The sequence below is a fragment of the Phodopus roborovskii genome, unplaced genomic scaffold (assembly GCF_943737965.1).
Source record: "Phodopus roborovskii unplaced genomic scaffold, PHOROB, whole genome shotgun sequence".
NCBI classification, from domain to species: Eukaryota; Metazoa; Chordata; class Mammalia; order Rodentia; family Cricetidae; genus Phodopus; species Phodopus roborovskii.
The window spans coordinates 14,687,224-14,714,894 of record NW_026125281.1 but is presented as its reverse complement, the minus strand read 5'-3'; the positions used below and the strand labels follow the sequence as shown (position 1 = coordinate 14,714,894).

The 27,671-nt window shown below is 42.4% G+C and overlaps 1 protein-coding gene across 1 annotated transcript in view; it reads right to left on the bottom strand.

Annotated features, from left to right (window-relative positions):
* Positions 1-27,671, bottom strand: part of Nsmaf (neutral sphingomyelinase activation associated factor) — a 50,703-nt gene that overhangs the window by 9,679 nt on the left and 13,353 nt on the right. Inside the window, exons 3-26 of the mRNA XM_051197411.1 lie at positions 25,466-25,544; positions 25,297-25,364; positions 25,186-25,222; positions 23,035-23,085; positions 20,743-20,814; positions 20,325-20,372; positions 20,164-20,216; positions 17,206-17,335; positions 16,789-16,860; positions 15,252-15,360; positions 13,362-13,538; positions 11,571-11,650; positions 11,076-11,166; positions 10,927-10,990; positions 9,783-9,834; positions 9,569-9,689; positions 9,046-9,177; positions 8,418-8,460; positions 7,663-7,826; positions 6,246-6,354; positions 4,071-4,129; positions 1,253-1,320; positions 777-844; positions 252-375 (exon numbers count right to left, since the gene is read on the bottom strand). Of these exons, the coding sequence (XP_051053368.1) occupies positions 252-375; positions 777-844; positions 1,253-1,320; positions 4,071-4,129; positions 6,246-6,354; positions 7,663-7,826; positions 8,418-8,460; positions 9,046-9,177; positions 9,569-9,689; positions 9,783-9,834; positions 10,927-10,990; positions 11,076-11,166; positions 11,571-11,650; positions 13,362-13,538; positions 15,252-15,360; positions 16,789-16,860; positions 17,206-17,335; positions 20,164-20,216; positions 20,325-20,372; positions 20,743-20,814; positions 23,035-23,085; positions 25,186-25,222; positions 25,297-25,364; positions 25,466-25,544 (2,071 nt within the window). The remainder of the gene's footprint in view (positions 1-251; positions 376-776; positions 845-1,252; positions 1,321-4,070; positions 4,130-6,245; positions 6,355-7,662; positions 7,827-8,417; positions 8,461-9,045; positions 9,178-9,568; positions 9,690-9,782; positions 9,835-10,926; positions 10,991-11,075; positions 11,167-11,570; positions 11,651-13,361; positions 13,539-15,251; positions 15,361-16,788; positions 16,861-17,205; positions 17,336-20,163; positions 20,217-20,324; positions 20,373-20,742; positions 20,815-23,034; positions 23,086-25,185; positions 25,223-25,296; positions 25,365-25,465; positions 25,545-27,671) is intronic.

Below are 27,671 nucleotides of genomic sequence, written 5' to 3'. Positions count from 1 at the left end.
GAAGTACTGTGAGAGTCAAAAGGAGGGGCAATTGTGTTGGGTATGACCAAGATACATCATATGCATGTGTAAAACTATCAAAGAATAAAAACGCTATTTGGAGGAAATGCACAGCACATAAACTTTAAGAAAATAGAATAATAATAATGTATCCTTATATATCATTTACATCCTGAACATATTGCTAGTAAGCTGAATGGCCCACAATATTTTATGATCAAATATTTTTCAGTTAAAAAGTATATACAAACCTTTACGGTAGAGTCCCAAGATGCAGAATATAGCCTGTCATTATGCCAACAGATCTTACTGACAGCATCATCATGTCCCATCAATGTGTCTTGACGTCTTCCAAATGCTATGGAATAAAAATAGCTAAAAGATAGCAACAACTGTTAAAATAATAGCCAAGCTTAATTTTAAGATTCTTAAACATGCATTTAAGAAACAAACATTATTTCTAAACTACTAATGATTACTAGAATTACAAATTGCTTGTTCTTATTAAGGGAAAAATATTCAACATTTGAATTTTAAATTAGATTATTTCCGAATCTGTCTTAGCTACATTTCACCTGAGTTTAAAAGTTAGAAAAAAATCAGATTCTAATTGGAGAAACTATTACATTAAAATAATGATATTTGAACCCAGTGATACTGTCCTCATCTCTAATATGTATCCTCTAGTGGAAGGTCCTCTTATCCCTCAGTTCCACATGTGAGGCAGCCACTAAGCACGAGGAATTAATTACATAGCAGCAGGCACAGACACATACACATTGTTATCCCATGAAGAACTTATGACAGTGGTATCTCCTGGCAAAAGTAAACAAGATGATAAAGCCTGAAATACAAGAGATTTGATATTAATGACTTGCAATAAATAGTAAATTAGATTCTTTCTATGGTGGCTTTCCTCATAACTACCCAGGGTTTAGAGTTGCTAAGTCCAGGTATATGCCTTTCTCCTAAATGCTCAAATTTGTCAGAAATACTGTGACCCAGCCTGATGCTTCTTGGGCTCCCATACAGCTGAAGGGCTCTCTTTGTCCCCAATCCACATCGAGGAGCCAGGGTCTACTAGGCAAACACTCAAGCATGGAATTACATCCCAAGCTACATGGGTTTCTTTCTTTTTTTTTTTTTTTTTTTATGTTCTCTCTCTCTTTCTCTTTCCTGTTTTCTATTCCTAATCGGGCTCAATCTTCCTGGTCGCACGTGTTTTCTAATAACACTGATAAGATGAACTTACCATATTTGAAAATGATACACTTCGTTGCAGCATTTTGGATTCTTTAGAAAACATCTTCAGAGTGGAATCTAAGAGTAAGAACAGAGGTGAATGTCTCCCAAAGCATTATAGTTGCCAAAGTCAGCTGCCCTACTTACACTTGGAGGGTAGAAGTCAGGGTCACTCCACGGAAAACTGAGTGTGTGCAGGGATTGGAGACCTGGCCACCATTAGGATTCTGTGACTATACGTTCATGACAGGTCAGCTGAAATCGCAGAAGCCCAGCGCAGACACGGTTTACCACTGACCTTTCTGTGGGCCTGCAGGCACAGGGAAGCCCCACGCTCAAGTGTGGAAAAGATATAGAGGAGGGAGGCAGAACTCTTAGTATTAAAACAAATTTTATCTCTTTAAAAAAGATTTTCAGGCGTGTGAGTGTGCATATAAGTTTTTGTTTTTGTTGTTATTTTTTTGTTTCCCCTGCATTTATGTGTACCCCACGCATGCCAGCTGCCAGCAAAGACCAGAAAGAAGGTGTTGGGTCCCCTGGAACTGGAGTTCTCGATGGTTATAAACTAACAAGTGTGCTGGAACCACACCCATGTTCTCTAAAGAGTAGTATTTTTAAAAACTGGGCCATCTCTCCAGGCCCAATTTTAATTTTAAGAAAACAAAGATGTTGGCAATAGAGGTATTTTGGAGTGACATTTTTTTCTGCATTATTTATAGATGAGGACTAGTTTTAGTTTTATTTTCTTTTTTTTTACTGAGGAAGGAAAATGTTTTGTGCCTAAAGTAGGTACAGAATCCTGAGCTCCGCCTCCCCCTCCCCCCACACACTAGTGTTTTATAAAGAGATGGAGCAAAGCTGAGCTGGAATGGGAAAGAAAGGCAGAGTTAAAGATAACAAACTGGATGACAGCAGGGCTACAGAAACCGTGATGGAGCCACAGATTCCAGTCAAACATTTCTATTCCCTCAGCAGGTCAGATGCCAGTCAAGCGTGTGCACTGGCTGGGGAACCACTGGCTTATGAAAGAATAATAATGCAGGGTGAAAATACCCAAATGTTTAATTTTCTGGACTGATAGACATTGTCCAAGTTCACCAACACACACTGTTAAAAACCCAGAGCAGAGGCTCAGTGAACACATACTACGCTGGGGTCAAAGCCATGATTATGACCTCCAGCACCACAAACAAATCCCAAGATCCACAACTTAATGTTGCTAAGGACAGATATTCTATAATGCAGTAACCTACTTCCCAAATATCCAACATGATAACTGTCAGAACGGGCTTTTAATAAAATTCTGCTCTACAGTAAAACTTCACATTTCAACCTAATCGTGGCAACAGAATTCCTAAAAACTCACGAACAGTAGGACTTTCCTTAGCGCTGACTTGGAAACAAACACAAAAGACAAAACACACAGCACTTGACCTTGACTGTTCCTTTCAGGGTGTCATTAATCTTGGAACAACAACCCAATTTGCTTTTGACCCTGTTAGGCAGTTCTTAGTCTCACCACCAAGTCTACTAAAGACAGTTTGACCATTTACAGAAGCATTACAGAAGCATAAAGCAGCTAAGACACTTTTCTGAAAACCAACGCTACTCTCCCAGCACTAGAAATCACCGGGTTAAAGACAGGTGCGGATAACCGTGAATCGGAGCGAGAAATTTAACCTCAAGGCAAATATTAGAATGCGTACAAACCAGTAACACAAAGCATAAAAATATAAACTCTAGAAATTTAAATTAAAACAAAACTACTAGTGTTTGACATTAACAAAAACGCATTCTTTTACTTTGCAAACTCACAAAGTGGTACAATTCATAAGCTGGGGGAGATCTGAAGCCTTGATGGTCAGAACTCATGGTTTACAAGGTCACGTGAGTGCAAAGATGTGAAGATTTGACAAACCATGCCGGACTAACCCTACAAACCACTAGCTCAATGGTATTCAACCTTCCCAATGCTGCAGCCCTTTAGTTCAGTTCCTCATGTTGAGGTGAACCCCATGCACAACACTATTTTGTTGCTACTCCATAACTGTAATTTTGCTACTGTTACAAAGCATAATGTAAATCTCCTACATGCAGGGTATGTGTTATGTGACCCCTGTGAAAGGGTCATTCCATCCCAAAGGAGTCATAACCACTGGTTTAAAAGACCTGAGTGTTTGTTGGTTGCTTAATGGATAAACACAGTGGCTAGAAATTAGTAAAACTCAAATGGCTTCCTCCTGACATGCCCAGTGTAGGGTCCCGCATGTAACCCTTCCTACACAATCGTTTTGTAGACGTTTGGAAAGATTCTACTTTATGGGATCCAAGGTGGTATGTGAGGAGAAAAGAATGAAATGCTACAGGTAGCATACATACCACAGCAACAGAATGGGGCCACAGTGGTTCAGCTACCCTGAGGAACTTCTCTAGCGCATCATTATAAACGTGACAGACAGGAACTACAGTCTCCTGTACTCATCTAGGACTAAAGAGCAGTAGCGTCATGAAAAACAGCCACTAGCTTTGTTGGAACTGGTGATCCTGACACGAAATCACACTTCAATTAATGACAGACAGACCTCCAGGAAGACATATCTGCAGCAAGAGATGAATTTCGCTGTTTTTTTTTTTTTTTTTTTTTTTTTTTTTAGACCAGCACAGCCAAATTCTAATGTATCAGTAAGGTACAGTTCTAAGTCAGTAAGGCACAGGTACATTATTAATATATGAATACACTGTCATGTTATAACCTTACTGCACATGCCAGTACAGTAAAGCTCAGACACTGATTGCAGCTAAATAGCTTCTCAGGTGGGAAAACGTACCTTGTGATGTGGTAAAGACCGAAGAGCCATTGCAAGACACTGCTATCCCTGTAACCGCCCTGTTGGAAGTCAGAGTTTTATAAATTACCATTAGCCATGTGCTGGGACACCCGCTTTACTTTTACTAAGCTCCCTTCATTTTGTCTTCATAGCTTCTTGACTCAGCCTGTTCCCTGTGTGTCCCTGCCATTACCAGTCATTGCTCGGCAATGGCCACCCTTGCTCAAACAACACCCGACTGCTAGAAAACACTCCCACTCTTGGCTCCTCAAGATGCTGGATGTGTTTCTGACAAGTGGAAACTGCTCTCCCACAGTCCCACCTTACCTGACCATCCCCAAAGAGACTGTTCTTTATACTCAGCTTGCTTCATTCAGAACACACTGTCTCTAATGTCTGCCAATGGTGTGTGCATGGAGTTCTAGTGGGCCCTTTTAAAGAACATCTGAGGCTCAACCATTAAACGTTATTTGTATGAACACAGTTTATTCACACCTTCACCATCTCGTCTTGGACCACATGGTCTCTTTCTACTTCCCTTTCTGGGAAGTTGATGGAAGAAAAGCTATTCTAAAAGAAACAAGGTAGAACTAGCTATGTTCAAGATGCTGTGTGCTGCTTTGAGTCATACTCCTAACACAAAGCAGGCATTAGCACACCCAGATCTACTCATAACCGATGGAACATGTGGCCACCACCTGTGTGGGATTGCTGAGAGCCATGGAGCTGTACCAGGGCCTGGGCTCAGGCTTGGGTTCTTTATGATGCAGGCTAGGCCCATTAGACCAGCCTCTTAGCTTTCCTACCAGAGTACATGAACGTCTTCAGCAGAGTGGACACAGAAGGCTCCCATCCACAAACCCAATGTCCTTGGAGTTATGGGTGTCATTTAAGAAATTATGCAGATTTTATGTTTATGTATGTTTCTCTCCTTCCTTCTCTCCATGCCTTTTAGTCATTCTGCACATCCTTTTTTCCTCTCACCCTCTGACTTCATTATCTTATTTATGGTGCCTTTCTTTTCCTACCCCTGTGTTACCATTATCTTGCAAAAGACCTTTATCAATTTCCCCATACATCCATTCACTCACCCACCCACACTTATTACACTTTTTGCATGTGAATACGTGTGTGGTATGCATGTGTACTCACATTTGCATGTCTGTAGAAACATGTGTCTGTGTGAGGGGACATGCATGTGGAATACCAAAGTTGACATCGGATTTCTTCCCTGCTGGCTCTCTGCATATTTTAGGAGGCAGGGTCTCCCACTGAATCTCTGGCTAGCTAGCTTGCCCAGGGATCCTCTGTCTCTGTCTGCCAAGTTCTGGGATTACACATGGCCATTGTACCTGCTCAGCTTTTACATGGGTTCTGAATTACAGGTGGCCACCGTTCCTGTCACTTTTACATGGGTTCTGGGATTAGAGATGGCCACTGTACCTGCCACTTTGACATGGGTTCTAGGGATCTAAATTCCAGTGCCAACATGAGCTTTATCCATTGAGGTACTTTGTTAGCCTGGTTCGTTCTTTCTTCCCTCCTTCCTTCCTTCCTTCCTTTTTTTTTTTTTTTTCTCAAAGATATACTTTTACCTACACTATCAGTAAGTTCAGAGCTTGGTAGCAGACATGCTTGCCCCATAATTTCCCACTTTTTAAGATTTGAGGGGCATATACAGTTTACAGGCACAAAACTACAGGCTGTCTGCTAGCCCAATGTCTTTCTAGAACAATGGTTCTCAACCTGTGGGTTGTAACCCCTTTGGGGTCAAGTGACCTTTTCACAGGGGTTACATATCAAACATCCTACATATCAGGTTTACTAACAGTAATTTGCTTCCTAACAGTAGCAAAATTACAGTGATGAAGTAGCAACAAAATGATTTTATGGTTGGGGGTCACCACAAAACAAGAAATCTTTTTGAAGAGTCCCAAAATTAGGAAGTCTGAGCACCACTGTTCTAGAACAACCCATGACAGAAATGACAGTATGGAAGAGGATGGGGGCCAAAACAAGCCATTTCGTGCCAAAATTTTCTTTGCTACAATGGCTTCACATCACGAACATTTTGGACTAGAAACCAATGACTGTACACTGAATGGACACTTCCCAGGTGACCCCTACACCAAAACCCCAGCTTCTATACAGACTGGAAGCACAAGGTACTCTCACTCTTTGTGGATTTTGTACTGCTCGTGTAGCTGCAACTTGGTGATATTATTCCAGGCCAGACTTCTGCTTTCCTCGGTCAGGTCTTCAAACGACTCCTCCCCTGGAGAAACTACACAAAACTGGTGCTAAGAGAGTCAGTCGATCACAGAGAGGCAACTGCATCAGGTTCACCCTAATTTCCTATTAAAATCAAGGAACCAAGAAAACAAGCCACCCACCAAATATGCTTTCAAAGGCATTCATTATATAGCCCAACGTTAGCAGAGAACAGGCTTCCCAGTGCTTGTAGAGTCCTGACGTGTCCAGTGGCTTAGGCCTCATGGGAAATAAACGTCCGAGTAGTCATTTCCTTCTCAACCTTCCCCTCTGTAAAACCTGACTGTTGCCTAGGAATGCTGAAGCTTTACTTTGGTTTTGAGAAAGAGAAAGAAAACAAGAAATCAAACAAGGCTTCGGGTTTCTCAAAGGGTTTCTGGTCAGAAGTAAGAGCATGAAGAAAGGCTGGAGCAATTATCCCGGTTAAAACAGTACGGTGGTAGTTAGGGTTGGCGACTAAGGGATGAAGACAGCATTTCTGATCTAACCCTGTATGTCTTCAAGTAGTATTTTAAGCTGCTTCTAGGTCAAGCCCTCACAGTAAAATACTGGAAAAAGCAGGCTTTAGCTACACTTGCTGCATCCCTCATGGGTGTCATGAGACAAAACTGGAAGAAAAGGAAACATTTTGCTAATGAGATGCTTTGTGCTGTCACGTGGCTCCTTACGTGAGGCTCTATGACATGCGGAATGTGGTGACATGGCTGATGAAGTGGGACCTTTCCATCCTTAAAGTTCATCTCAGCAGCCAGCAAGGCCTGGATGGAAGAGATCCTCTACACACACTTGCCACACGTTAATAAGAAAATTACATAAGAACCAAGAAGCAAATCAGTTTGAATTGAATTCAAGTTCTGTATGTGGGTTTGGCAGGGACAAGGCCAGGGGAGGTCAGTTCTAGAAAAGTGTGGAGGAGTTAACTATTGAAGCATGCATGGCCGGGAACGTATGTCTTGACAGTGCTGCTAAGCACTGAGTGGCAACTTCAAAACCACAGGATCAGAGGGAGCCAGGACAATCATGGTCACAGTAAATGACCATTTCACAAAGTTGATAGTTACAAATACCCTTCAACAAAAACATAAGTAGAAGAAATATATTTGTTTGCTTTGTGGTGCTTGGGCCTGAGCCTAAGGCCATGCACATACTAGGAAGGTAGGAGCTTTGCCACCGAAACAGCCCAAAACCTCCTACAGATGCCAATCAAACATCTTTAGCAACTCAGTAGTTTGTGTTTCATCTCTGCTTCAGAATCTTCAGACACATGTTAATCACAAAAGGCAAAGGCCCTCACATTACATTTACTCTTTACAAGACTTACCTGGGGAGTCTGTCACAGAAGTGCTGTAGCTGGAGGCCTGGGACACACTTTTAAATTTGGGGGTGATCCTTCGAGGATGTGGTGTCACAAACAACTGTTTTGGTGTCTGCCCAAATTCCAAAATTTGGGTCAGCATGGCTACTTTCTCATCAGGATCCTCAATGCTTTAGGAAGAAACACAAAAGATGCAATAACCCACCAGGTTCAAGTCCCTGAGGCATGGACTTCAAACAGTACAGGTCAACTGGGAGACAAAATTAAAATAAAAAGCCACCATGGGCAAGGAGCTTCATACACCTTTACATATTTTTTTTCTTTGTTTGTTTTGTTTTGAGACAGGGTTTCTGTGTAGCCCTGGCTGTCCTGGAACTCACTCTGTAGACCAGGCTGGCCTTGAACTCAAAGATCTGCCTGCTTCTGCCTCCAGAGTGCTGGGATTAATACTGCCAGGCGGTGGTGGTGGATGCCATGAATGTATGGGTGCCTGAGGCGGCCAGAAGCCGGCATTAGATTCACCAGAGCTGTCTAACCTGGGTGCTAGGAATCAAATTCAAGTCCTTTCAAAGAGCTGCAAGAGCTTTTAATTGCTGAGCTATCTCTCTGGCCCCGATTTTCTGTGTCTTAGCAACTAACAATGTTGAAAGCAAGACATAAATCATTTCAAAATTTCTATACCTTCTCAAATAAGTGTATTAATAATTCAGATAGAAGTGTATTATAGAGAAGCAGAGACACCTTGTTAGACAAATCCATACCTGTTCAAGTCTACGCCACCTTCATAGGTCAGAGGATGAAATACTGAAGGAGAGATGTAAACATCATTAAAAAAACATATATTTAGTTATAAATACCCTGGCCAGAATCTAAACAACTCAAAACTGTATTCAAAGAAACTCATTTTCCTTTGTGAAACACTACAGTAAAATTAACTTGTATTATCTTTTGGTGAACAAAATGGTAATTGGTCTATGTGCTGGGCTATTGTCTGGGTGTTTTCCTTGGTTAGCATCGCGTTCTCCCTTAGAGATGCATTAGTCACACCCTGGTGTGACTGTGTTTCATGTGTGTCACTTCTAGATGTCAGCCCAAGTCCCTGGCTGCTCACACAGAAACCTGAGGCAGATAAGCACTAAGCCCAAAGAGCTGGACAGCTGCTGTCTTCTTCATGCTTAAGAGCAGACTTTGGGCCTTCAAGGCATCAAAAGTCACTGTTCTATAATAGAGGCTTTTGCTTGGTTTGCAGAGTTTAGACATGTAGCCCAGTCTGGTGTTGAGCTCACATCCCCCGTCTTCAGCCTGCAGAGCACTGGGTCTCCAGCTCATTTGTCTGCCTGCTTGCTTTCTGAGCACACAATAAGTGAGTCATCAGCCAGTGTTACATACCGTTATGGGCGCCTACAGCCTCACTCCCTCTTTGCTTATAGCCAAATATCAGATCGATCCACTCGTGAAGGTGCTCGGACACATAGCTGCTTTCCAAGGCATCTTTGTTCTTCTGGAGAAAGTCTTGGGGACCTATGAGGGTAGATGTCATCAGAATTTTATGCCATCTCTATTATACTTTCATTCCTCGTACCTATCCATTTGTGCATAAAACTTCTAGGAGATAAGAGATACATTTCTTCCCTTTTATAGACATACATATTTCTAATGAGTTTTATTATCCACCTTACATAATTTCTTTTCTGGGAAAAGTGGCAGGAACCATTTTTATAACACTTAAGTCTGTCAAGCATATATCGATGTCTTTATAATGTAGACTCAGCGTACTTCTAATTGGGGTAGACAAATTCTAGCTGAATTAAGTAGGCATTTCTAAAAGTCACAAACAATACAGTACAATGAATGACATCACAACTGCACTATCTGGGAAGGCAAGCACGGCCACGCCTCAGGAGGTACTCACTTGAGGCCCATGCAGGAAGCTCCACGTCCTCAACCATCTGCCCGCCTTGTCTCTTTCCCAGATCCAACTTCAGACTATTGACTAAAAAGCTGACGTCTTCATCATAAAATTCTGGAATCAACTGCAAGTGGGTGGCGGGGGGTGGGGGGCAACATGTTTTTGAAGGATTTAGAAAGCAAAGCCCTGTGGACCGCCAGCTTCCTGAACTGCTTACCTCTTTAAAATCCGTTGCACCATCCAGACAGTTTTTCCAGGTTTCTGCAATACTAGATAGGAAAAAGAGTGATGCGCCCGTGATCAGCCTGAGCTACTGACAGCAGCTTTCAGCTTTCCTGTAACCCTCCCAGTAACACCTACTGCTCTGGGCTCTGGCGCTCCAGCTTTCTCTCTGACACAGATTTTAACATGCACTTGAGGCCCCTTGAAAAGTGTGGCCCCAGGGGCTGGTGGAACTTCACCAGACTGGAGCAAGCCCGTCACCCCACACCACCACATGCACACTGCCCCGTGGGAGATGCACACCACACCACCCCACACCACCACATGCACACTGCCCCGTGGGAGATGCACACCACACCATCCCACACTGCCACATGAACACAGTCCTATGGGAGGTGCACACCACACCCATCCTACACCACCCACATGCACAGTGTGTCAATAGAGAATAATTAAATAAGTTGAGGTATATTTTAAAATATGACACAATACATTTTTAATTCATTGTTTCAAAATATTCTTCATAGTATGGGGGGAAAAAACTGCTCAGACTACACAGGACGGGAGAAAAATCTGTATTTAAAGCTAGCTCTGTGCTAACCTGGGTGTGGTGGCACATGCCTTTAATTCCAGTACTCAAGAGGCAGAGAAAACCTGTCCTGAAACAAACAAAACAAGAATCTGTTCCTAGGGCTGGAGAGACAGTTCAGGGGACCTGGGATAGATTCCCAGCACCCACATGGCGGATCACAACCATCAGTAACTCCAGTCCCAGATCACCTTCTGGCTTCTGTAGCTAGGGCATGCACTTATGTATAAAATATACACATATGTATAAAATAAATTAAAAATAATAAAAAACAGACACACATAATTCAAGTGTGAGAGAAATGACTTATTTTTAAGACAAGGTCTCACCCTGGCTATCCTAGAGCTCTCTATAAAGACCAGGCTGGCCTGGAACTTTCAAAGATCTACCTGCCTCTGCTTCTTGAGTACTGGGGTTAAAAGTATATGCCTTCAGGCCTGGTTAGGCTTTACATGTCTTTGCATTTTTGTTTATATCTAGTATATTCAAACACACATACTGCATATATAAAGTCAGTAAGTGTTCAATATGGTGGGGTGTTTTATCAAACCTGTTGAACATTCTATCCGCATTATCAAATCTTCCGTTCTGTAGACATAGCATATACTCTGGTGCTAGAGGGGGGGAAAACAGGGTTAAATCAGAGTGTGGAACTGTCTGAGAATCCAAGTGAAACTGTGGGGGATGCTAGAGGCTTACCGATCCTAACGAGGTAAAAGAGCACATAGCCCGGGGAAGAGTAGTGGCTCCCATACATGAACTTCGGCTCAGGCATTTCCTGGTATCGAGTCTACAACATAAGAGCAAACAGCTTCATGTCGACTGTGAGACAGTAAATGACCCAAGGTGTCAACCCTTAGCAGAGATCCTGACCCATTCACTGTTCCTCACGGCAGAGGACCAGTGAGAATGTGCATGTGCGACAGTGCGTATTTCCAGGCTTCTGGTGCTGACATCCAACAAAACAGAGCTAATTGTGTGTGCCTGTTTCGCAGTTTATCAAAGATTATCTTCATGAAAATGATTCAAGCAGGTCATCCTTCTACTTCCCAAATGGAAGACAAGCACACACGAACGGCTATCTGCTGGTCATGGCAGGAAAGGGCTAAGTATGGGGACTGAGCTTCAGTTACTGAGCAGGCACAGGCCATGATTTGTGAGGCTGCTTTGAAGCCGCGAGCCCCACACACATACCAGTAGTCTCTCCAGCCGTTCCTGATTTAGGGCTCCCACTGGCTTACTAAGATCTCGGAAGGTTCCGGGATTTGACAAATCTGTAAACATAGAAACGGTGACATGCGCCGAGTTCACATTTATTTCTACAGAGTAGTCTTAAAACGGAGATAAACCCACAAGTAGTAAGTACTGATGTTATTTATATAGCTGGAGAAAACAACACTATATACACTTAAAAGTAACATCTGTAGCATGAGACACCATGAGTACAGACTGTTTAAAAAAAGAGATTTTCTGTAGTAGGCCAGATGGGTCTGTGGGTAAAGACACCTGTCATGGAGGCTGACATCCTGAGTTCAATCCCTGTGGCCCACACGGTAGAGGGAGAGAACTGGCTTCCACAGGTTGTCTTCTAACCTTGGCATATGTGCACTCACACCCTAACCCCACCCCCAAACACAAAGAAATAAATAACTGTCACTTTAACATACTTTCTAACCCAATATTAAAGAAGCCCAATCTAAGTAAAATTACAAAAACAAAATTTTTAATCCATATGCTTCTACTAAGTTTTACTTTCTATGTCTGAACTAGACAGAATATGCTTTCGTGACATTAGAATTTTTTTTTTTCTTTCCTGCTTTTTGAAACAGGATTTCTCTGTGTAGCCCTGGCTGTCCTGGAACTCACTCTGTAGACCAGGCTGGCCTCGAACTCACAGAGATCCACCTGCCTCTACCTCCAGAGTGCAGAGATTTAAGGCATGTGCCACCACCACCCAGCTATATCAGCAAAATTTAAAAATCAAAGATTGAAAAATTACCCAAGAAATATATTCTTATATCCCTAGACAATATATTACCACTTTCAATGACAAAGGGTTCAACTTACTGAACTGTCAAAAAGAAGTATTTGATCATAATGTACAATTTTACAATGCTAAATAAAATTACAATGCTATCTAATTTTAGAAGTATTATTTAAGGGAGAATGAAAGAAGTAGCCATGTCATGAGAATTAAAGTGTTGTGATAGTCTTGAATGCCAATTTGAGTGGACTGAGAAATCTAAATTAGTCAGATGTTTCTGGGTGTGTCTACCCTGGCATTCCCTGAAACAACCAGATGAGAAGGGCTCTTACCTAATGGTAACCCTTTAGTTGATGCATAATATGATGTCAGTATTAAAAGGAGTGAAGAGAGGAGGCAGGGCCTTTGGAGGAGGACGGCCACTAGGGTATGTCTTCCAGGCCACAGCTTGTCCTAGCCCTTGGCTCTATTCTTCCCTGCTTCCTGGCTACCATACTCAATGTCCTTGCCATGTTGCACTGAACCCTTTGAAACCGTGGGATAAAATCAATCCTTCCCCCTACAATTTGATTTTCTCAGGTGCTTTGTCATAGTAACAACACAAAAGCCCGAGGAATACTGTTACCTCTCATAATCTGACTGTGGATCAGTTCCATTTCCTCCTGTGATTAGTGGATGGTGGATCCCCCCCCCATATTCAAAATTCCAGTGTGAATTTAAAACAATAAACAATGAAATTTTCAGTGAGAAATTTAAATATTTCAAAACTCGGCACTTACACATAACAATGGCAAGAATGAATTAAAACTACGCACGCATTTCCTATGTATCACCTTCGAGAAGCGGTAAATACACACAGAACACTGTTTATATGACACCATATTTTGAAATGGAAATTGGCAACCTTTAGTGAGGAAACTGAAATGAGTTCTAATTTGTTCCTGCAATCCAATGTGATATAAAACTGAAACGCATCCTCCCTTTTGGAAGCAGATTCTCACCTAATTCCGGGCTGGAGTAGTCATTTATTATCCACGGAAACACGGGGTACTGGGAGAGGTCATTGCAGCTGCGGTCAGCCAGGTTGTTGAGGTGGAGCAGGTACTGGTAGTTGGAGAGGTGGCCCCGCTGCCACTGCAGCGTGTAACTCTCTGCGGGGTGCTCCGTAACATGGTGCTCTGGGGAGAGGGTCCGAGTGGTCACCGTCCTTCACAGAGGACTGGCTAGCTCCTACTTACTGTGACAGAGCTGCCTCAGTGTTTTCAAACTGGCTGTTGATGTGTTTTCACAAAGATCCAGGATAAGAAGTTATTAAATATATTGACCTACTATCAAACCACTCCCAAGTGTTACCTAACTTGAACAAATATAAGACCATGGAGTGAACATACAGGTATCACGTGGCAACAGATGACAGTTGCCCAATGGATAACACAGAGAGTTCTAGCAAATGTGCTCCGCTTTGATGGATTTTTAGAAAGCATGGCCACTTGTGCACTCTCCCCTCACTTTTTATGAAGTCAGAATAAACCCGTATTTGGCTTAATTAATGCTATTTTTTTAGGTTCTGGAGACTGAACTACTGCCAATTTGTCAATAGCGACATATTATCTGTGAACTTGAAAAACGCAGAACTGCCAAAGAAAAAGAGAGATTTTTGTAGGACTAATTGTTAAAGCAGAACAAAGAGGAAGGTTCTCCCGGGGAAAAGGGCCTCTCAGTGAGAACCACAATTTTAAGAAGCTCAGAATGACTCAACTGTCCTACAAATAAATTGGATTTCTGAACCTAGAGCTCTTCACTGCATGTACCGAGCATTGTGACCCCTATGTTGTTTCATTGCATATGTATTTTTATTTACTTCTTACCAAGTTTCTAGTTAGCTACCAGGAAAGGCCTCAAAAAATGAATTTTTTTTTTTTTTTAGCTCTTGGAATCCTCTGGAAAAGCTTGAGCAAACTTAGAAATGAGCTCAGATAGTGTGGCAGATGGAGAGCAGGTAGAAAGAGGGAGTAACTTTGACTGCAACTTCAGCATTCACCTTAAGATGGCGAGTTTTCTATTGTGGGGCGGCTCAGAATACAAAACAAGCTTATAATAAATCTCTGCTCACTCACATGTTAATGTAAAGGGCTCAGTGAGGGGAAAAATAAGTAGAGGCTACTGTGAGATAAAATAGATTCCTCCTGAAATAAAAGCCTTTCCTAAAGGGAAATTTCAGTTCCGGGAAAGATATCCCTCACCACACATCTAGAAATGACCTCACTGTACATTAGAGAGAAACCGATTAGGATACATTAATAAAATGTCAACTTCCACTTAAAACTCATTCCTTTTTCGTGATATGACATTCATGTAAATTAGGAATTTAATCTAGTCATATAGCTCAATAAGACTGATGAAGATATAGGAAACTTTTTCGGTAAAGCTTCCCATTTTCCATGAGGGCTAAGTAATCATTCCTAAGGACAGTAGATTCTATTCCAAGGGAGCTGAGCACAGAGGGTTCACCTACTCCTTCCACAGTGTCCTGGCTCTGTGATGAACACCTCAACTAATGATCACAGACACATTCTCCCTCCTTAAAGAAAAAAAAAAAAAAAAAAACTCAAATTTTTAAATCATGATCATGACACGACAAAACTCTCGGGTAGACTCTCTGTAAACCACTCAAGCTGGAGGTCATTAAAATAGAGAAGCATTTAAACATATTCATCAAGACCTTTCAAAACATACAAATGAGCTATTACCAAAATGAATTCACATTTCCCTAGTCTCTAGGATATGCTATCAGAATAAAAAAGTAAAACTATGGCGAAGCATCATTTCTTCTCTTCTTTGCCATCCTGGCTGCTTTCACATGCACAGACAATGTAGTGAGGGCAGCAAACCTAGGTACGTGGCGATATAGAAATAGAGGTCATCTCTGTCTTGAGGCTCATAGAACTTTAGGTATATGTCGGAACACAGGTCATCTTCTGTGCAAAACACTTCGAGGCCCTAAAAATTCAGAAAGAACAAAACAAATAGCTCCATGTCCATCCTGAAATCACAGAAGTACACACATAAAAGTCAGCCAAGCATTTATATGCTTGAACTTTAGACCTTGCTTACATTTATGATTTGACTAAGGATATATATTCCTATATTCATATATGTTTTCTCACAAATATCTTGAGAATAAGAGATGTACATCTGGCAAACAATGTAATGCTTTTTAGTAGCAAATATTGACAATGATGATAGCTTACTGTTCTGAAATTTAAAATTAGATTGCCAATGAACCCACATTTCCTTCCTGCAGATATTTAGTTTTCTTGCACAAATTGAATAACTAAGAAATACAACAAATTAATAATCAAACAACCCATTTAATTATGGCTATTTTAAAGGACACTATGAGGTGAATGTCTGTTTTCTTAGCACTAGGGAGGCAGAGGCAGGAAATCTTGAGCTTGGAGCCACCTGGGCTGCAGTAAGGCCAAGTCTCAAGAGAAAAGAAAGCTGTCAGCTTCGTGGGCATTGTGCTGGCAAAGCAGTATGGGTGAAGACAGCCAGGAGGGCCCAGATGGATCCTGGGCTCAAGTTCGGGCCATTGATAATCACTAGGGAGTTAACTCCGGGGCTCACAACTGCTTTATCTGTAGTGTACAGGGCTGTGGTGGAAACGTGAGAGGCTAAGCACTGCTAATTTCTTCACGTTTACTGACTGCTCTCCGATACTGACAGCACAAGATTTTTTAATAGTACCTGCCTTCTGTAATTTTCAACTATCTAAGAAATGGATATAAAGCAGGTAGAAAAGTGCTTGGATTTTACAAATTAAAAGTACAAAAATGAGTTACTTATAGCCTGCAAAAGAAAAGAATTTATATTGACATCAGTTCAAAACACCTCGGAACCGTCTACTCAGCAGTGACTACTTTCTAAGGTGCAAATGTGAGATAAATGTCAGAGAATGCTGTTTGCATAGTGAGGAAGTGGCAGAAGAAGCAACCCTATGATCTAGTGGTTACCTTCTCCATTTCTCTCTAAGCTCGGAGGCTAAATTAACCGGCATGTCTGTATTACTGTTCTCTCCCACTATAGTAAAGAATTGCTTTTAAGGGTCTTCCCTGTTTCTCTGAGACCCTGCTGAAGTAAGCATGTGGCAGGACTCTGGACTGCTCTGCAAGAACCGTTCTGGCCTTAGCCCAGAAGTTCTGAAAATTCAGGAGTGAGAAACTCAAGGACTGTCTAGCCTTTTTTGCTCTTTGAACAAAAAATATTTCTGCAACACAACCTCTTACTTCCAGAGCAGAGTCATTCTTCTGTCAATGTCTAGCTTCCACATGTCCACATACAGCACACCGGGCTTTCAGGCCCGCAGAACTGCAGGTCTGGCAATCACCCACAGGGCACTGCACTGCACGTGTGAACTGAACTCACCAAAGGCATGAGGCCGTGCCGCCTTTTGTAAATGCGCCGAACATCTTGGAGTGTTATCTGGACCACAGGTTTCTTTAAAAAGTACAAAGGCAGTGTCAAGCGTCATCATTCTAACACAACTAGAAGTTTCTTTACACACTACTAGGAATAAGGAAGGTCCTTCAGGATGGCTGAATGGGGATCAGAGGAGGTGAGTGTGTACCCAACCCCACAGGGCATTAGGAAGCCACACTGCTACCAGGGGCTGTCATTTGAGCTTCCCCTAAAAAGTGAGGGGAAGTAACTCAAGTCACTCAGGACAGTAACTCTGAGGTCAGGTCCTAGAAAATTGGACTGAAAGGCAGAAGCAAGCACTGGCACTGCCCTGTGACCTACACATGCAGCCTGTGACCTATGCATGCAGTGTGATCTACTTACTGGGTGTCCATTGAGAGGCTGGAAATACAGGTTGGTGTCTGTAATGCACACATGTCCCGGATTTGTCACCAAAGGTGTTACCATCTCTGCTTTGCACTCCATATGCAGCTTTTCAGAAACATTTTGGAACCTGCAAAGATGTTTTGTAGCAAAAGTCAGAAGCTGATCTACTTTCTAGGTTTAACCACCCTGTAAAATTGTCTGCTGCCTAAACACTAAAATTAATATGAAAAAGGTAGACATGTAAATTGTCTGTTTAAATAGGTTGGCATTCTTTTAGATGGTATAATGGAAGCCCGGATTTTTATTAACATAAGAGATTACATACCACAGAAACAAAATCTTTCCCAAAATAAATAGTCTTAAAGCTATTCCTACATCCCTGCAATACCCTACTTTTACATCCTTAAGAGCTACTTGTACAATGCAGATACCACCCGCTATTATCCCAGCATGAGGGAGTCTGAGGCAGGAACCCAACCTGAGTTTCAGAGTAGCCTGGGCTACAGAGCAAGACCATATCATTAGCACATTTACTTATTCAGGTTTTGAACACATAATTCCAATTACTTAAAGCTCAGCTTGATTTCTATACATAAAATCACTCAAGGATGCCTTTTCTACCCTTAAAATGTTTAACTAAAAAATAAACTCCATTTCTGATTTGTTAATTTAAAAAGTAGTGCAGAAACAACAAAATTGTCAATATTTTAGGGCAATGACTTGGTTAAAAAAACTGGATTAAAAGCCAATCTCGTGGGCCTGGGAGTGCAGCTCAGCAAGAGAGTGTGTGCTCATCACGCAGGAGCCCTAGTTCAATCCAGGCACCAAAGACAAGTGAAGAAAGAAAGAGATACAGGACAGGACACCGGAACAAACTATTCTCTAAATAAAAACGGAAAAACTGGAAGCGACCCCCGAGGCTCTCACCTAATGATCACAATCAACTCGTAAGTTGAACAATCCCCATGAGTTCTTAGAACCAACCAGAAACCCAAGGGTGCAGACATTTAATTGACTGCAAGGAGGAAGAGACAAACAGGCCAGTGGCAGAAGGATGGTGGCCTCATAGGAGCAATAATGTCTGAATGCCAGGGCAGCTTCAGAGAAAGGGAAGGAATTCCATAATCATTACTGCAGCTCTCTCCAGAAATAGTGAGCAAGTCGACAAAGCAGCCATGTGGTATGTACACTGGAAATAACCATCAGGTGAGCACTATTACAGAGACTGGATTCTAGAGCTATTGGAAACAAGAAATATTCACCAGTATCGACCATGTACTGGACTATGAGAGAGACAAATTCAAACAAATACCAAAAGAATGGCACACAGAACATACTTTCAGATCAAATAATATTAAAAATCAGCAACAGTAAGATAACTATAAAGTCCCCCAACTGTGTGAAAAGTAAGCAACATATTTCTAATCACCTATAGGTTTTTTTTTTTTTTTTAAAAAAAAAAAGAGGCAGAAGTCGATTGATTACAAAATGAACAACAAAGAAACCACAGTGGGGGGAGGGCCAAGTTAAAACACTACTGAAGCAAAAGAAAAGCCTGCTACTGCTCAGGTGCTCTTAGCCCCTAAGCGAAGCTTCCTCTGCTCTCTGTGAGCTGAAGAAAAATCACACAAGCGCCTATCAGCTTCAAATAAAATGGCTGACTAGAAAAATAACGAAGACAAAAGGCTTTAGTTGAGGTGAATACAATTGGTAATCCCTTCACAACACTGATGAGGGAAAATGGAAAGCCAAAAGCATCAAGAGAAGGCATGTATACCCCAGACTAGGGAGTCTGCTGGTGTCCTTAAAACTTCTGGGAGTCACATGGTGGGAGAGAACTGACTAATCAGAGTTGTCCTCTGACCTCTACACACGCCTCAGGGCATGCACATGCCTGCGGCCCACGCCCAACTACATAAAAAAATGTTTTAAATGTTAAAGGACACTAAGAAATACATGCCTAATAAGTCAAATAAAATGGACACAGTTTTGAAATATACAGTTAGTTTATCAAAAAAGATCCAGAAAAGCTGCTTGCCAATTATAATACTGTATCCACATCTAAGGCAAGAAATAACCACGAAGCTAGGATAATAAAAATAGCACCATTATTTTCGGAAACTGTATCGCACACCTAATGAAGCCAAGGATCAATGGGCAAACCATTAGGACAGTAAGTATACTCTCTTGGTCCCCGTGGGGGGATGATAGAAAAGTACTCAATACAATTTGAAGGGTCAAAGGAAGACTCTCTTGAAGAACTGACAGCCAAGCTAAAATCAGAAAGCCTAGTTAGCCAGAAGCAAAAGACAGGCAGGTACACATTCCAAGCAAGAGAAGACAAGGGCTAAGATGAAGGGGGGAGAGGAAAGAGAATGGGGGAAGAGGAGAACACAACAAAGGCTTAGAGGGCAGAGAGTAGGTAACCACCAGGACCTTGCTCCATTTGCAAGCAGCCAGAGCCTAGAACTCATGAGTGCCAACAGCCACCCAGAGCACTGAGCAGTGAAGAAGCAGAATAACTTCCAAGAGCCAAGAGATACATGTGTCCTTTTTCACAGGACACAGGTCGGTGGGGGGGGGGTACTGGGGAAGGAGACTACATTGAGAAGATGGACTCAGGGTTGCTATGGTGGCTGGGGTGATTCCAGTGGGGAAGGCAAGCCAGAGAGATGGCGGTGGTGGGATGCACAGACTTCCTAAGTGGCAGACATCAGGAAGGAGATGAGCAGAGGAAGCTTGAGAGTTACCATTGTTAGGCTGGCCCATTCCCTAAGATAAGCATGTTTGGAATAAGACGATGTAAGCCGTGCTGGAGCTAGAACTAAAGCCTCATACATGTTAGACAATGCTCCCCACATCCCAGCCCACATCAGTGTTGACCGTGCTGAAAGAGGCCTACAGACGGAGCTGTTCACTGCATTCTAGTCAGAAAACAAAATCTTGAAATCTTACCTGTTTTTGTCAAATGATGTCCTAGCCAATCGCGACTGCAAGATAGCTGTTATCTATGAGAAGAACCATTTTAAAAATATATATATATATATGGCCATTAGTACCAGTTTGCTTATTGGAAGCTAACTCCTAGTCAGACAGCAGTTGTCCAGAACACTTACCATGGCCGTTTGGTCACCAAGTTTATCAAGACAGGATGCCCTGTGCAACTACAATGTGATAAATACACACAATTAGTTTCCAGGCAGGCAACATCAGGTATTTCTTTAGAGGCAATGGGAAAACACTGATTAGGCTGCCACTTAGTAATAGTGGAGATCGCTTTTGATGTCTGTGGCTTTTCCTCCTTAGGTTGCCATATTCAAATAAATCAGCATTCTTAGAGACGTGACAATTATTTGGGTAAAATGAAACACGAGACTTAAAAGATGGTTTCTGAGCAGATGTGGTGGTGCATGCCGGAACCCAGTTCCATGGAGGGAGAGTCAGGGGGAGGTCAGCCTGAGCTATCCATACGGGGCCCTGCTTCCCTCTAACTCTGCTGTGTTCTGTGGCTGTGAGACTATATGGCTGGCTTACCTGTAGCAATGTCTCCACGACGTCTTCCACCTTGCCAGAAACCTCCAGTTCAAAGACATGCTCCATTTTTCCCTGGTGAGGACAGAAGCATCAGCACGTCAGCTTTTAGAGCATCTGCATGGCGGCTGCCATGCGTCTGCCCGTGTCCCCAGAACTGAGAGAGGACGAGCAAGTACAAGGCCCAAGGCTGTTTCGTCCCTCACTGCCTTCCAGGCACCTGCACTCAGTGTGGACTTCCTGTGCTCGTTCCCTGAGAGGTGGAGTTAGTTTTATGTTGAGTCTTTCTTCGTGTGTAACACAGGCGGCTTGTTTTCCGTCCTCCTAACGCTGCTTTGCTCTCATAACCTGGCATTCTGTTTTTTGTCTCATTTGTCATGCAATGTTTGCAACTCTCTCTCTCTCTTCTCTTAATTGATCTACTGGTGGCTGGAGAACATGGAGTCTAGCAGCTCTATCTGTGGCTTTCCCATTCTCTTTCCACCTCAGTGTGGTTGGGCAGGGATTTCAACCTTACCTTTCCTAAGGCTTGTTTTTTGACCTGACGTGTGATGTGTATCACTATGTCTGGAATGTTCTGTGCTGTCCATGAGTCTACCTGGCCTGCAGTGTTGGCTCCTGGCGGGTGTTCTCTGTATGTTCTTCTCATTGCTGAGTCGGGTGGAAATCTCTCACTGTCCCTGTGTTGATAGCTACTCTCCCTCAGCTGCCTCATATTCGCTCCATACACTGAGGTGCCCCAGGACAGGAGCACATGTACATGATGGCCCGTATTACATGTCAACTTGATTGGGCCACAAAATGCCAGTATATACCAGTAAGCATTGTTTCTGTAGGTCCATGAGGGAGTATTGGAGTGGAATTAAAACCAAATCATTAGACTGAGACAGACTGACCTCTTTTATGTAAGTGAGCCTTGTCTGCCAAGGTCCAAAGAGAACAAAAGACTACAGACTTTGTGACTATCTTCCTGCTGGAACGCTGGCCTTCCCCTCTCTTCCGACAGACTCATCTTACTTTGTGGGATCTTCAGAGACTAATGTCTCAAAAAATTATCTCCCAATTGGTTCCTTTAATAAATTCCTTATAACGTTTTCTGTCTCAATCTCCCCATGCACTGTGCATGCACAGGTGTGCTTGTGCACACGTGCAAACACAAACGCACACAAATGGAACATCCTGATGGTCTACGCCCCCACACCCTCACATGCATCAATGTCTACGGCCTGGCACTTGAGATACAGGTTTGTACTTTAGATGCTGCTCGAGGAAAGGTACCCAGGAGTGCCCTCAGCCTGAGAGAAGGGGACTTTTGCCAAAGTGTAGAGGCCTTGTCATGGCAAGAGAAACGTCATAAGGCAAGATGCATTTATCAAGGAGAAAGGGACACTCACACGTAGTGGCCAAGCCCCTGGGTCATCTGCACACGCAACTTTTCTTGTCTACAAAACTCTTAAGCAGTGTGAGTTTCACAAGCTGCTGGATAAGATACTGCAGGCTGGCCTGCATCTGCAGCTGATTCAGCATGCCGCCTGGGTTTGCAGAGAGTGTGGCCTTGTTAGGAGCTAGCTCCACCCCTTAGTCCTATAAAAACTCCTTTAATAGGAGTGATACCTTGGCTACACAATTGCTTCAGCATGAAGGCTAACATCATAGGCCACTTCAAAGATATGCCTATGCTTCCTTGATAAATCCTTGTAACTTCCACCAAATTAAGACCTTACAAGTTTGTTACCAAATACGAGGTATTTGATAAACTAAGTGTTTCTTGAGTAATCTTAAAAATATATTTTCAGTAATGTTAGGCAAAAAGTTCTCAGTGATACACAGTAAATATGCTTATAAATTTGTGCACTCTGACTTCAGTTCCTTCCTTTCTTAAAAAGATGTTCACTTTATTTTGTGTGTATAGTTATTTTGCCTGCATACATGTCCATGTACCATGTGTCTGCAGTGCCTCCAGACGCCAGAAGAGGACATTGGATCCTCTAGAACTGGAGTTACAAATGGTTTTTAGCTGCCATGTGTGCCACAAAACCCAGTGCTCTTAACCCCTGAGCCATCTCTCCATTTCTTCCACTTCTAATATAGTATGATCTCTAAGCTTTTGCTGTTAGGGCTAAACTTTTGCTATTAGGCTAAAGGGCTAAGGATCCTGTGGGTACTTTTGCAATAACTGTGCTTTGAAGTGCTCAGTATTATCATATTTGATTAAAGACGCTAACAGAACCATAAAAACTTTACTATTCAAAATCACTGCACAAATGTCCAATAATACATGAAAACTTTACTTACCCGTTCTATCTTATATGGTGCCACGATATTGTGTTCTTTAATGAAATAGACCTGAGAATGCAAAGCAGCACTGAAATTACCAAGTTTTCACCATGAAGAATTCCTATAAAGAGCCCGTGAATTCAACGTTTACATTGTTGCGCAAGCTCCAGTTGGAAGTCTTTCTGGATTGTTCTCCTTTATGCACTGGAACTACTAAATCATCTGCACATTGCCAGGCTTGTCTTTAGCATACATACCCAGACAACGAGGAGCTCTCACCAGCCTCTGCAGAGCACCAGGGTTCAGGATACACTCAGGGTCCCCTGGCTTCACCCTTGACCTTCACCAGAAGGTTTCACACGCAGACAACTTAGGTCTGATTCCTCCTCTAGCTCCCTTGATTTTCTCATTTGCTCTTTACTCTACAGCCTTACCATGGTTCAGAGGCTGCCATGACAGTGGCCCGCTCCTATTCAGCCCTCCTTCCTCCGGGTGTGTTCTGCTCTGACCCTCCTACCCTCACTCTGCTCAACTCCTACATCCCACGATCACTGCCCGCTCGCCTTGCTGGCACGGCTCAGTGGCTCTCTTTCCTACCACTCTGTTTCAATGAGCACAGAAACGCTCCCTAGGATGCCTGGGACACTTCTGTCCTGCTTTTCATTTTCTTCATCACATTTCTCACTAACTGACATTGGAGGAGAGATTTTTTTTCCCCCCTCTCCATCCATCTCCCCTAAGGAACATATAGCTTAAAACTAATATTTATATACACACACATAACACACATAGGAGCATGTTATTCCAACAGCAATAACAACAACATCTGAAAGCAAAACTCTGTACCAAAACCCATTTCTGAGCGTTGGTGAAAGTTCTTCCCCTATGAAGTTTAAAATAATCCTTGAAATTGTAGCTTGAGCCTGAGTCCCCTTGACTTTGAATTGGTTTGATCTGAGATCTCTTCCTAAAACTATAAAAGAGGAAGGACACTGAGCTGTATTTCTAAAATCAAGTTATTAAACCTTTACAAAGACGGATAGTTCTCTAAAGAAAATGTTACTTTTAGGGGGGAAAAAGTACCCTTTCCTTCCAAGATATGAATGCCCTGCAATCAGCTCACGATGCAATAAGAAACACAATTGTGAGCACACAGGACTGGGGATGGTAACAGGGTTCCCCCACAAAGCACCAACGGGCTGTACCTGTTTGCATTTGGGGCATTAAATGCGAACTTGAAGATAGCCCATCTCTTCTTTGTTTAAAACTGGAACTGCAGAACGTACTAAGAGAAAGTGACTTAATTCAAAAATCTCCCAGATTTCATCCGATAAATGTCAAGGCATGTTAAACTGTGTTCTATGAATAAAGGGTTCGGTGATTGAGAGGCAGCTCCTGCCGCCTCCCACTGCACACATACCCCTGCCCCCCAGATACTTCAGGCACTGTCCTGTGCAAATCTCTGAACTAAGAGCTCAAGTGTGCCACTCCATCAGAGAATGTTTCTCTGGACCTCGCCAGCGCACAGAACTAGAGTGCCGCAGGAGTCCAGGCAACCCAGAGGACATCCTGCGGCCCACTAAGAATGTGAGGTCAAAGACCAAAAGAACAAAGAAAGACCTCTGCCCTTTTTTTATTTAACTTCTTAAATCTGCAAACTAATCAATGAGATGCCAGCAGAAAAACCACATTTTAGTTGTCACACGATGCCAATACTGAATTGAGTACAACGGTGGGCACGTAAGTAAAACCAGTGGGTATCTGGGATGAACAAAAGATGATAGGGCATTCCTGACCGGAGAGCTGTCATGCATAAGCCTGGGGTCCCTTCCTGGGTGGCACTGGCTTCCCAGCTTTAGCAGTGGGCTACGCTTCCTTTCCTCCAACCTTCTGCACTGATCCTGAGGACTAACTGCAGTTCTTAGACCTAGTAAACTTGGAGGGTCCAGTGGGAGAATCCTACCCTTTTAACAAGTTTCTCAATGACTAAATTCTAAGGCATTTAAACAGCTATTTTCAAGTGTTTTCAGTTGAACTCTGTATAAGTGAATAACTTCATAATGCAAAAAAAAAAAAAATTACAGACACTCATGCACAGAAACCTTCACACAAGTTTGGAAAAATATATACTAGCATTTCTAGTAAACATTTTTACTAGATGCTTCTTACCTGTCTGAAAATGAGTGAAATACCTGAAGATTTTGCCCTGGAATGCAGAAAAAAGTCATCAGACATGGAAAACTTTCATTGAAGCAAAATTAAAAGTGAAAAATGACGTACTTTGCAAAGTGTCTATTGGCGGCATTTTCTCCATATTTCCCTATTTTTAAACAATCTCTCAAAGGAATCTGTATAAAATTAGAGAGAATATTAGACAAATACGCAAAGATGAAAATACACATGTGCACACAACTAGGAATGTTTCTGCTCATATTTAAAGCACCTTTACCTTAATGATGGGCTGGGATATTGCATCTGGTTCAAAAATCACTGATTTTGAACATATTTTTAAGGAGCCTCTGGTTTTCCTAGGAGCCAAAGGAGAAGAGATTATTTGCTGGGCATCAGGGCAATCATAAAACCTTATTTATTTTAACTAAACTGTGGATTGCTAAGGTGTCAACTAATAAAAGCTTGGCAACTGCAGAAAGGGTACAGCACAATGGCAAACGACCATGCCCCTTCAGTCCGCTCCCTGCAGGCTGCAGAAACCTGCTAAAGTTGTGGCTTTGCTATTGAGTGCAGCCCCATAACCCCACTAATTGTCATCATCATCATCATCATCATTATTATTATTATGTCTTCAAACTGCTCCCCAGAGAAACCCAGGCTTGGAAGCTGGCACATGCCACAACTGCCATGTTTTCAGCAGACTGCATGGGTTCCTCACCCTCTGCATCTGGAGGAACTGCTCAGAAAACTACAATCAATTACATAAAAGGTTGTGTGTGTGTGTGTGTGTGTGTGTGTGTGTTTTCTTTTTTTGCTTTTTTAAATGATGGAAAAATTAAGTTTGAATATTACACACAAAGTACCATAAACAATGATTTTGAAGTATTCAGGGGAAAAAAATACTTCATGGCAATAAGCAATTTTAAAGTTATGTGATGTGGTATCAGATATGGGCTGACCACTTAGTTTCCTAGGACACGCATACGGCTTTCCTAAGTTTCGGGGAAAAAATGTGCTCAAGTGCCTTAGGGGCCACGGTTAATTTAGGCCAATATGCCTCGCCTTTACTTTCTCCCATCAGTTGATTTCATCAGTGATTAAACCTAGATAACAGCTTATGGTGATGTCCGACACATTTAAGGGAATACTTACTGTAACTATGAAAAATTAAGATAGTTTCCAAAAAGCACAAGTACGTACAAGTATAGCTTATTTGATGTTACAACTTTTCTCTCATTTTCATGTGTATGTGCATGTGATGTGTGCTCATGTCTGTACATACACACATGTGCACATGCACACGGAGGGCCATGGGTGATGCTGCAGTCACCCTCTATCACTCTTGCACCTTATCCTTTGTGGCAGGACCCCCCCACCCCCACCCCACCCCCAGCCACACTCAGAGTTCATGGAGATGGCTAGTTTCACTCTGGGGAAGCCCGCCTTCTGTCTTCCGAGGCTGGAATTGCAGGCTGGCTGCCGTTCCCAGCCTGAACTTCACATAGTTCTGGGGGGCCAAACTCTAGTCCTCATGAGCGCACAATGCGCGCTTTCACCACTGAGTCATCTTCCCAGCCCTTGGTTGGTATCTGGGTGAATCCTCTCACTTTGTCCATCCAGGGTTCTTGGGATACCCTACTCTAACGGGAGCCACTCCATAAAGTCAACCAACTCAGATTTTTTTTTTTTAATTTTATAAAGTTCCAAAACCAAAACTAAGATTTGCTATGCATCAAGCACTGTGCTGAATGGATGGGAACTAAGAGCTACATAGACACCCTGTTCAGTGATGGACATAACAGATGTGTTAAGAAAACAAGAAGATGCTTGAAGGGTGTGTGCAGATGCTACAACACTTTTTGTAAGGGACCTGAGCCATTCAAGGACTTGGGTATCTGAGAATCTAAAGAGAAAAATCAGTGGCTCTTTATCTCTATATAACTTAGAACTCTAAAGCCCACACTGAGAAGTACAGTTGCAAAGTCCGAGTGTGGCCTCCCAACCCTACATAAACGCTCTCCTCCTCTGTGGAAGGAAGTATTTCCTGGAGTTTCCTGGTCATCATCACTACTCAATATATGCATTGAATGGATGAGCAGGTCCATCCTGCAGAAGTTCACAATTCAGTTTACAATCTTTCTCAAAGGAATTTGAAATTTTACATGTTTTTCATGTTGTTAAGTGCATTTACTTTTTTTTAGCTCTATTTATTTATTATATATAAGTGCATGCATGCCCAAACTTATCAACAGTTACATTTTTTAATAGTATGAAATTTCCAAGTATAAGCAAATAGGACAGAAGATGCCCACATACCCATCATCTATCTACATTTAGCACTGGTCATTTCTGCTTCTTGCAAAAGCCCCTCCCTAGCCCAGCTGGTCCACACACAGAGCTCTGAGAAAGCCCTTTTAATAATGGCTTTATCATTACCCGGCTTAAAAATGAATTACTCCTTAAGGTCTTCAAATATACTGTGT